Source organism: Tuber melanosporum (genome assembly GCF_000151645.1).
Source record: "Tuber melanosporum whole genome shotgun sequence assembly, scaffold_127, strain Mel28".
Lineage (NCBI taxonomy): Eukaryota > Fungi > Ascomycota > Pezizomycetes > Pezizales > Tuberaceae > Tuber > Tuber melanosporum.
In genome coordinates, this window is record NW_003298785.1 from 314,583 (window position 1) to 325,655 (window position 11,073).

Below are 11,073 nucleotides of genomic sequence, written 5' to 3' on the forward strand. Positions count from 1 at the left end.
TGTCGTTAATGCTCGCGTGAACGAGAACCAAGTGCTTACCCATAGTAGCGCTCATCTGGAGTTTCTAGGTTCCGTGTTCTTCGGTATGATACATACCCAATTCTTCACCATAGCTAGCCAGGAGATTTGAAGTTGAGATTAAGCCTCAACCTCAACCATTGATCTTCGACGCCACACAGTGGCGGACTCCCCTTTTTCACCATTTCGGTCGTAGCCCGATCTCGTTTTAATCAGATTTTGCGGTTCCATAACCCCGCACGGTTACCGGTATCACATAAAAGATGGGAATCCCAAAGCCTAGTCACGCGACCACCACCACCAAGCCACTACAAGTAACAAAGCGGCCATAGCAGCAAAAGCCCCTCCTACTCCTTCCCGCCCCACAAACACCTTCTTATCACCGCACCCGAATACAATACCCAAGAATAAACCTTCAGCCCATTCCCCAGACTCGATGGATACCAAGCGAACACAAAAACAAAGAGAATAAAGTGCACTAACAATCGGGATCGTAATCGATCTGGTTCACGGCATATGATACGAAATTCAACCTCCTCCTCCTTTACTTTTGTTATTTGATGGTTCGGGTTCTGCGTGCATTTTGGTATGATATCATACGGTACCCATGGTTCCACCCCCATCAGGGTCATTAGTTAACCAGAAACAACGCACAGAGCTTGGATGGTCTTCCATTTCCCCCGCATTTGCGGATACCGTGAAAACCCGAACAGCTGGACAGTGTACTATGTACCGGTACCGGTACAAATAAGTCTAACATTCCCTTCTCTGGGGTGGAGGGGGTCAGCAACAACAGCAAAAACGGAGCTCCTTCCCCCTTCAGGGACAATGGAAGGCAGGATATCTCGACCTTACGAGAGAAGAAGGCTCAATGACATATTTGCGGCACACGATGAGACAGCCCAAGTTTCCGCCCTTACTCGGGTACGGGCACGGCAACACAACACTTGGGTAATGCGTTGGACTTGTGTGGGTGGTGAATGATGCAGGGTAGTTTTTAGAATGTGGGATGGATCGGCAAGGAGGAGTGCCATTCCGGCTCGCGTGATGGGCTGAATTTGCGGTCGGGATCGAACTCCCAGTTAACAGGCTCTTTGGTCGAGCCCGAATGTCACAAAATAGCCAGGCTACCACTGCTTTACAGGGCAGTTGTACTCGAGTGCGATTGGTGGGGTAGGTCTTTTTGTTGAAAATGATGAGTCCTTTTGTGGTTATCTAGGGCAGAACCTAACCACTCTTGGTTCTACTCGTAGTAGATCCTTACACCAACAAAGCTTAATCCGACCTATTACCGGTAATTACTCCATAATAGGCTGTAGTAACATTCCGGTCTGTTTTCAAATTTGGAACACTAGACTATTTAGGTAATCGTGATAAGACAAATCTTGTTATGCGCAAGAGACAGAATACCTCAAAATTTACACTTCTCAGTATGGCCATGATGGAAAGGAGATATTCAGCTCCCGGTTGTCCAAATAGGCTGGTATTCCAGATCCCAAAACCCACTGGGATGGCTCCAGAGTTTATGGGATAGGAATAACTTTATCAGTCAACCGTGCCGTTGTGCCACATCCGAAATAAGGCGAGGTGTGGCGCAGGCGCGCCCTTGCTTGTTGTAAATGCGATGTTGTTTTATTCTCTCAGAACAAGATGTGGCTATGTTCTTTATGGCATACCGGTACTGTACTTGCGTCGGTGGTGCAAGTACGGAGGTTTCCATCAGCATAAATACACGGCTAAAACGGTTGTAACTTGGTTAAATGTTGGCTGGTACGAGTAGCGGTACCGGTACAGTACTACAAGTCCTCTGGGTTCGGGAATATTTGGTCTACCACATTACCGGGACACAAACGGTGGTTGCCGGCCTTTTCGCTCCCTAGGATTGCATTTTTTGACCTTTCTCCGAAATATTGGGATTTCCCGGGGGTTCCATAATTGGGAAGAGAGAGAGAATGGTACATCTATACCTAGAAATGTGTCAAAAAGAAGCCAAGAGTCCTCCCACCCCATATGTAATTTCTGGGTTGCTGTATCAAACCGCTCCTTGCCCGATCTTTTGCCCGATCTTTTTTCCTGGGAGAAAATACTCGTACAAGTTGACGCCACGGAACCCTTTGAGTATTTAATTAAGATGGACGGCTTTAGATTTTTTTTCTTCTCTAGCTCGGTCGGGTTATGATCACGAATGAGTTCTTTCGTAAATAATACCAATAACTGGAAGGAGCAAGATGTATTTTTGTAGATGTGGCTTGAATATTCTCGTATTCATACACCGGTACTTGTACATTGTATCTAACTTATGTCACCTGCAATCTGGAGCCGCAGTACTGGCAGAACTATTCTAGGTAGTCTGCTCTTGACTGCCCTCGGATACCGTAATTACAGCACTCCAAATGAAATCCGGGACGCTTAGTATGCAATATTTGCTCCGAGTTACCGCTTGAATTTTGGCGTTTGCATTGATGATACAACCCCAGCAAGTGTTTTAAAATACCATGAACTGCAAGTACAGTACTGTACCGGTACTCGTACTATTACGGAAGTGAAGTTTAAAGCCACCAGTTAAAGAAAGTGTCTTGGCACCAAACCACACAACCGTCCACCATTTTTAAAACAATGTCATCATAACAGCGCCAAGCTCCTATAATTACAAGTACTTGCAACTGGGAAAATTATCAAAAATTAGTCCTTACCTCGATCTATTTTTGAATTTTTTTCATGATTTCTATGTTTTTTTTGTTTTTTGTTTTTTTCCGGGTGCATTATGAAGGTATTTCTAGAGTCCCGAATAATGATTATTTTTCCGGTGGCCGGATTGGGATGTGAGAGGTCATAGTTCGGAACTTCACCCCTGCCGTGGTATCATAGTTCATGGTATTTTAAACGATTGCTCGCAAGTGCTATTAGACCAGTCTATTCGGCCCCGAAACAGCACAGCAAGCCTTTCGCGGCGTTATCATCACGACTCACTCGCCATATCATTGGAAATTCCGAAATCCGAACTCGGGCCATAGCAGAACAAAGATTCCAACATTCCATACCGGTTTCCATATCGGCCCGCATTCCGGAAATTCTCGTCGTCAAGATATGCTTAACATTCCCGGGGCAGCGGTCATTCTTCATTGCGACAAAAACGTGGTCCAGGCAACATATCCCATTCTGGCAACTCAACCCTGCCAGCACGACAGCTTTCGTTTCGCTTCGCCTTAACTTTGACTCCCTGGAGCAGTCAGACTCTTGGGGCTAACCAGTACGAGTACGATATTTACACCCCCTGGTCGGGGGGAACCCTGCCGCATGGGGGCCGTCTGCTGCTGGGAAGACGGTGAGCTTATTTTTTATGGTTTGGAGTGCTCGCGCACGGTCATCAGGGACGGGAAAACGGATCGGGAAGATCCCATGGGGCAGTTGGCGGTTGGTCGGTACGAGTAATAGTTGGAAAAACACAAGGCCTGGGTGACGCGAGCAACCCGGAGTGGATACCAGGTACGAGTGGATTGTATTACAAACTGGAGGAGGATGCCGGGGTAGTGTGAGGTAAGAATCACGAAATTGGGTTCAGTGCAGACTGGGTCCCATAGGGATTGCTTGAGACTCTGAGTGGTCCTTCAGAATCTCCATTTCCTATCCCTAGAGGAAAGTAAGCAGCAATTGCAACTGGTCTGGATTTTTCTGACCTCTACAAAGCCATGTTTCATTCCACTGTGTTTATGGATCGATCAACATAATCCCTACTTTGCCACCAAAAGTTTTCCACCCTTTATGACCATGCGCGAATACCTACGGTCACAATCTTTGACAAGGGTTCTGGTATCGGAAATGTCCCCTGTCTTGCTCTTCTGCTCGGAAATTGTAAACACCATAGTTTGCATCCCAGAGCCTAGACCGGAACAATTGCCAAGGCGTTCAGGTGACCGGCGTAAGGCCTTTATTATAGTTGCGCCGGTAGGCCAATAACTTATTGGGCACGTTGGGTGGGTAGTTTAGCTTTTGCTTTCCTATTCGGTGCTGGTAAGCTCTCATTAGTTCGTGATGATTCATACCGGGAAGCATGCAGGGCTGCTGGCTCACCGAAAAAATAGGGAAGCGGTCTGGTATCATAATAGAGTTTCTTCAGCCCTTTGGAGTTCTTACTCGTACTATACTCGTAGAGGACTACCGGTATCACCCCTTATGGTCCTCAGCTTGTCAATCAACTCGGATATCGCATGGCCAAGACAAGGGTTATTACTAAATTGGTACGATGCAATTGATATGATAGATGTTGAATTTAGTTAAGGGACCCGTTCCCCTTACCGGTACTTCAGCCCCACCAGGCAACTCTCCCGAGACTTTTCACTACAAACGATAAACTCTCACGATACCGAAGACCCCCCAAAAGCTTGTCACTGCCTGCCCAGTCCAGGATGTCAGCGCTCCAGTCACCTAATATTCCTGACATCACCCCGGAGAAGCTAAGCAATGACATCAACCACTCCGCCCACCCGGCGGGGCTGGGCCGTACCCGGGCACGTCACAACGACACACCAAACGCACCCCCACCACGATGTAAATTTAACAAACCCCTCCAAATATCCACAGCGGTTACGACCCTCTGGGGGAGTAATGAGGCAGCATACACCCCTAGAACTCCCCCTTCAACCCGCTTGCCTTCTGGACAGATCAAATGAACTCAACACTTGCGAGAGCAGGACTGAAACTGCGCAGTCCCGCCCGACTCAAAGTCACCACACCCTCGTGGCATTATCAGTATCAAAAAATGTCTTCTTCCAGCATGTCTTCTGTTCCCCTACGGGTGAAGGGACATGCGCAGTGGATCAATGGCGCTCTGAGCGTACTTTACCCCCCCCCCATTTTTATTTTGGGAGAAGAAGAAGGGGGGTTGAGCCGGTGAGTGAACGACGGGTTAGGAGATGGTTGGTAGAATGTCCGGCTTGGAAACCGCGGAAGAGCTCCGGGCAGCAGGACCGGATGTCCACGGTTAAGGGAAATGGGTGCGGCGAAGGCGGAGGGGGACACGAAACTACGCTTCAAAGAGAGGAGTCCTACTATGTTGTAGATGGAGGGGAAGATGGAAGGAGTGTTGGGGGTGGTGGTTGGATGTCAAGGTACGAAGGAGTGGGGTGCGAAGAAATGCGAAGCTAGCAAGAGGAAGAGAGAATTTGGTTTTATGTATTTTAAGGATTAAGCATTGTAAATTTCTACTGCAGCTTCTTGCTCGATGATATTAGGGGGCGCGAAGTGTCACTCGGGATCTTGTAAATTCTTGAGCTTAGCAGTGTGTTTCAGGAGCTTGTAGGTTGCGCTTTTTGTTTGTCCCTAGTGAAGCAGTTTGTAGGTGATGTTGTGTGAGGGGGACGTGTTAGAGCTAGTTTACAATGCTGGTTAGCTGATTGAGGGGAATCCTGGTCGATTATAGCAGCTTTCTCTTTATTCTCGTTTCCCTTCTCCACTCTGATTAATTGTCAACAGTTCACCATCGAATATCACTCGATCCTAGGCCCTCGAAGGCACAACTCGTATAGTCATCAGATCGTCGCCCTAGATAAAGCTTTAGTGCCATCTTATGTGTCTCATAGTACCGGTATTCCCCGCTGGGATTCGCAATGGCATACCGGTAAGCCTTGTCCTTGTGTAACTTTGCGGCCGAACAATTACAAGTACCACACCGGTAGTACTAGTACCATGGTTACGCTAACTCTGGGACGAATTGAGAACTCTCACTAATAAATCCTGCTTGGACTCTGCTAGGACGCATAGCTAAGAATAGCAATACCGACTATGCTTTCCAGGTACAGTACTCGTACAAGTGAGGCGATACGGTGCCGCTACCAGAACTTGGTTTCATCTGATGGTGGGTCGCTCCAGCATTGCTGGCACTAATGCTAACTGTGGCGGATTCGCCTTGCACGGATTTGTGAGACATACTGTTAAGGCTGTGTGGGAACTGCTTGGCAAGGCTGAAAGCCGTATGCGAGTTGCTCCTGGTCGAAAATCGGGTACAACAGCTACGCCGAGCAATAAAAAGGAGCTGCATTCTCCGCGCCTTTTCTTCATTCTTCGCGAATCCACGCGCAAATTGTTATCGCACGCAATGGCCGAGTCAAATCTACCACCACTTAGAATCCTCTCGCTTGATGGCGGGGGAGTCCGCGGATTGAGCTCGCTGATGATCTTACAGGACATTATGAGCACCATATCGCAGCAGGAGAAATCTTCGCATATTCGCCCAAAGGACGATGACACGCCATTGAAGCCGTGCGAATACTTTGACATCATCGGCGGGACATCTACCGGTGGAATTATTGCCATTTTACTCTCCCGTTTGCGCCTGGACGTACCGGCATGTATAGATATCTACACTCAGTTAGCGGAGGAAATATTCAGCAAAGACCGTTCAATCAAGATATTTGGAACGCCGCTCCGATTTGCGGGGGCTCGATTCTCAGGGGCAGTATTGGAGAAAGCTATCAAGCGGGTGTTGGTCGAGAATAGCTTCGACCCGGAGGAGAAAATGTTCGACGAGACGCTCACGCTACGTGAGAAGGAAATCCGTCGTCGAGTGGATACCGGCCAACTCACAAAACTAGAAGTAACCCATAGTGGGGGTGTCCGGGATGTAATCGAGAAGAAAACCTGGCGAACGTCTACAAATAGCAATTTCTCCCTCAAACCCGCACAGGATTCTAAGCCAGATCCAAACACCCACAGTCCACAAACCCCCAAGCCGGGCTGTCATGGCATCGTGGTCGCAGTCTACAAACACGCCGTTGGCGTACCGAAACTGTTTCACACAAACGATCCCGACGATCGTAAAACTAAAATCTGGCAGGCCCTCCGAGCGACCTCGGCAGCCCCCACCTTTTTTGACGAGATCACGTTCGGCACGCCCAAGATCACCTACATTGACGGCGGTCTCGGTTATAACTCCCCGTGCGCCGAAATCGATTTTGAGGCCAAAACCCGCTGGCCTGGTCGAGAAATTGGCGTAATCGTCAGCATCGGTACAGGTTTACAAACCATCCCAGCTATAAGGCGTGGATTGCGTTGGCTACCCTTCGGCCTTCATCGCGAATTGTCACTCGCGGGTGCCCTTGTGGCGATGGCGACTAGCACGGCGAGAGTTGATAATGAGGTGCAGAGGATGTATAGGGATGCACAAACAGAGTATTACCGCTGGGATGTTGACTCGGGACTTGGCGAGATTTCTTTGGAGCAGTGGATGAAGGAAGACGAAATGGGAAGTGTTACTAGGCGATACCTGGACGATCCTGATCAGGTTATACGCAGGCAGAAGTTGGCTAGAACTATCGTTGGGATTTCGACTAAGAGGAGAGTTGTTGAGTGTTCTGCTGGGAGGTTCACCGTCACCACAATCCCCGCAGGGGAAAAGGCTGCGAGCTGGTCGTTAGAAAGCCTATCCCTTCCGGGCGTGCCCGGAAACAGCCGTGCAGGTCCAATACCTGTCCTGGAAGACCTGGACCACGACGGCACCCGCGCCGAGTCACAAATCCTAACCTGCAACCGCGCCCTCACTTCATCAGTAGACCTCCGAACGCTAATTTCCGGCGTGCCCACAGGCCGTTACAAGGCCCGCTTCATCCTCCGCTCTTCGATACCCGTATCTTCGTCATCCCCCCTTCGCCCTCCAGGCGACTTGATCCTCTCGGCCGGGAGACCTTACGATGCAAAGACGTTTACGAATCGCTTCGTCGATAGATACATTTCCTTGGACGTGGTTCCCGCGCTGCTATACCCGGATGCAGCGAGAATTAGGGTTACCGCTCAGGAATGGGCTGTGAGGAGTGAACAGAGTGGTAACAGCGGGTGGTTTGAAGTTTCTGGAGATGCGGAGGTGGAGGTTTGTGCGGCTGGGTGTGTTGGGGTCGTGGTTAGCTGTTTGATGAGGAATGGGGGGGATGGAGAAGGGGATGATGGGCAGATTTGTGGTGGGTGGGGGTTTGGGGGTGTGAGGTTGGTGCCGATCTAGAGGGTTTTTGTTTGCGGTGGTGGTAGTGTGGAATATCGGCATGAGCGATGGTGATTATGAGTTGTGCTGCATACCACACGTACGAGTATTTAACGACCGGCGGCTTTCTTCGGTTTTTAGTTTGGTTCTTTCTTTCTTTCTTTCTTTCTTTCTCTCTTTCTCCTGATGAGTTAAATAGCTAGCATAGCGTTCGGTCCAGACTGTCTTATGGTTGCGAGTTCCTTTCGCTGTTTCCGCGTTAACCAAAATAAATTAGATTATCAAGACTACCATATTTCAATCACTCGTTCGCACGCTGCAGCAACCCGCTTGTGAAAAGCATATCAGAAGCAAGCACCGCATTAACTTACACGATCCCAATATGTTGATCCCGTTGAACCCTAGAACTTTGCCAAAACCACCCTACAGTACCGCGCCGCACCCGAATATTAAGTAAATACTCGCAGTAGTTATATTAACCTGTTTGCCTCGTTGCCTCCTATTCCCCCAATCGTAAATTTTGACCAACTAGCTGCAAGATCACCAATGCCACAGTTCGAGGACCTTAGAGAGAAACGTGCATGAAGTATGCCAACACCACACCCCCATTCACCCTGCAGCACATCTGCTCAACCACCTACGCATTAAGTACCGTACGGTGCTCGAGTAGCCAAAGCCCGAAGGTCGACCAGACGACACCGACCCCAGCACAGCTCTCAAATCACTACGGATGGCAGAGCGGCCCGGCAACCCACCACCGGGGCAAAAAAAAAAGCAAGACGAATCTAAAATGACATTGTGGCACAGATGGTTAAATTATGCTTAATGCGCGGTAAATTATCGGTCTGAGCCCCCCCCCAACCGCGCACTCAGCCAGACAGCGTATTTGGAAGTTCGTTTGTCATGGCTGGGACTGTAGCAAAGGACGCTAGTTGAAGAACTTTGAAGGCGGCCATGTCGTTACGGAAAACCGTGAGTGATAGTGTGGGCGAGTGGGAAATAGTTTCCCAGTGGCGCGATATAAGACGGGGACTCGTGGACCCCTAGAAATCATCACAAGTACTGTACTCTAACAACGCCATCTTGTTAGGTCGAGTCCGTGGATTTTATTTTTTATTTTTGCTAATTCCTTGGATTTTATTGTACTGTACTGTACTAGTACAGGGAACCCATGGCCTTCGCCCCGAGTTGCATTGTTTCTAAACAATTGACCGGAGGCAACATGCGCCATGGACCCGATACACGTTGCTGACGAAATTAGCCTCACAGCGCTTTCTGTGGGGATTGAAAGTTTGTTTTCACTCTGTTTCCAAAGTGCGGTATCTGACAATGTGATAGGAAGTATGAGTGGGGCAGGAAGCTTTGGTGGGTTTTTGCGGAGGACATCGGCGCCAGGGAAGTTTTTTTGGTATTATATATAGTTCTGCACGCTATATACCTGGTCACCATCGACGATGGAGGTGACAAGCCGCTTCAACAGGAGATATACCACGACCTGCCCACCAACTGAGCGCCCCCGTGTCAATCACGAGGGGGATACAAGAGCCAGAGCACTACCGGTACTACAACAAAATCGGGTTCAGTTATCACCAAAAAAAAAAGGGTGCATTGTTCCACAATTCTGCCAACCGGAACGAACCGAAAAGGGGTGTCCTGCGCGGAGAGCGGCCCGCAGCGGTTGTGGCCTACCTACCGCTTTGGCACTGAGGAAGATGTGTTGCATCTCTGATATCAAGTGAACCCAAGCGTCCGGTCCGTTCGTCTTCGGATGCGGACGGGACCTGCAGGTAATTTCCCGGCCCTGCCTTCCTCACCCACCCTGCCCAGGACGCCCGGGACTATAGCCCGCTGGGGCCTTGTAGGGCGCGCTAGACGGTTAGGAACGCTAATCTCTACGATCAAGAACTTGCACAGCGCATTTCAGCTTTTCTGCCAAGCACTCCTGGCACACGAGATTAGATTGGTGCATTTTTTCGTGTGCTGCCCATAGGTAAATTAGGCTGGCCCCAATTATCATATGGTACACCGTTTTCCCGGATTTCTAATTTCCTCGAAACTCAATAGATTTGGTGGAAACATGTATGAATGGCAAACAATCAACGAGATTAGCGACTTGTTCCCGGCGCGAAGGTTGAGAAGATTGGGCATTCGACTGGGTCTACCTCTGGGAATGTCAATGCTGCTCCTCTACAGCATTGGGATAATGAGTAGAGCACCCACGAGATCACCATCATTGCCGATGCTCAAGTTTTCGCAACCGTTGGAGCTTCTGGAGGTTGCGTATTCGTAAATGAGGATGGGACCTACAAGGCGGCAGGAATCCTTATAGGGATAAACCGTGGTGGTAAGATGGTGTTAGCGACCCGCTACGCACGGTTCTCAATTATGTTGGGGGTCATGAGTGGGTGTAGGTGGTGGCGGGCTCTGCTGTACCTAGGATGGTGAAAACTTTCAATGCTTATGTGCTCTTCATGTGCTGTTCTTGATACATATATATGTTTTTCCGCTCTCATGATATTATATTCATTGTTGAAGTAACCTTCTGGTGAACTGGTCTGCTAATTACATGTGCCCCTAATATTACCTTGTCAACACATTTCCCGTTCGCCTACCTCAAATGGTACCCAGAGGTCAATTATGATTCGTGAGTTGCTAATCGTTTGCCATGCAGGGCAACTACTTACTGTCTTGCCGAGTCGTCACCATCCAAGTACGCACGATCGTTGAGTCCGTGTGTATTAAACGATCATATAAGCTGCGACATGAAAGCAGATATCATCCCATGAGAATATAGCATCTCTAGGTCCTCTGAACTCCCAAACCCCGGTGCTAGCAATCACCTTAGTAGGGTTTTATCAATGCAGCCAAGTCCGGTGGAAAAGAATAGCGACATGTAAGCGCTGTCCCATCGGCGGCTATAAGCCATGGTCCTAAAATTTTGCCATCTTTGTTTGCCCTGGTTGCTGAGTTTGTGCCGTCACTGAATAACAGCCACCAATAGCTACACTATCGACCTCCACTATGTACTCCTTCCCATCCCTCACCCATGAACACTCTCTACCGCAGAATGATGTCCCACAATTGTT

The 11,073-nt window shown here is 49.0% G+C and overlaps 1 protein-coding gene across 1 annotated transcript; it reads left to right on the plus strand.

Moving 5' to 3' along the window:
• Positions 1-6,112: 6,112 nt before the first annotated feature.
• Positions 6,113-8,008, plus strand: GSTUM_00002312001 (uncharacterized protein; the record flags this gene model as incomplete). Its single annotated transcript, XM_002836053.1, has 1 exon — positions 6,113-8,008. One exon carries the CDS (start codon positions 6,113-6,115, stop codon positions 8,006-8,008), a length of 1,896 nt encoding a protein of 631 aa, XP_002836099.1.
• Between the last annotated feature and the right edge of the window lie 3,065 nt (positions 8,009-11,073).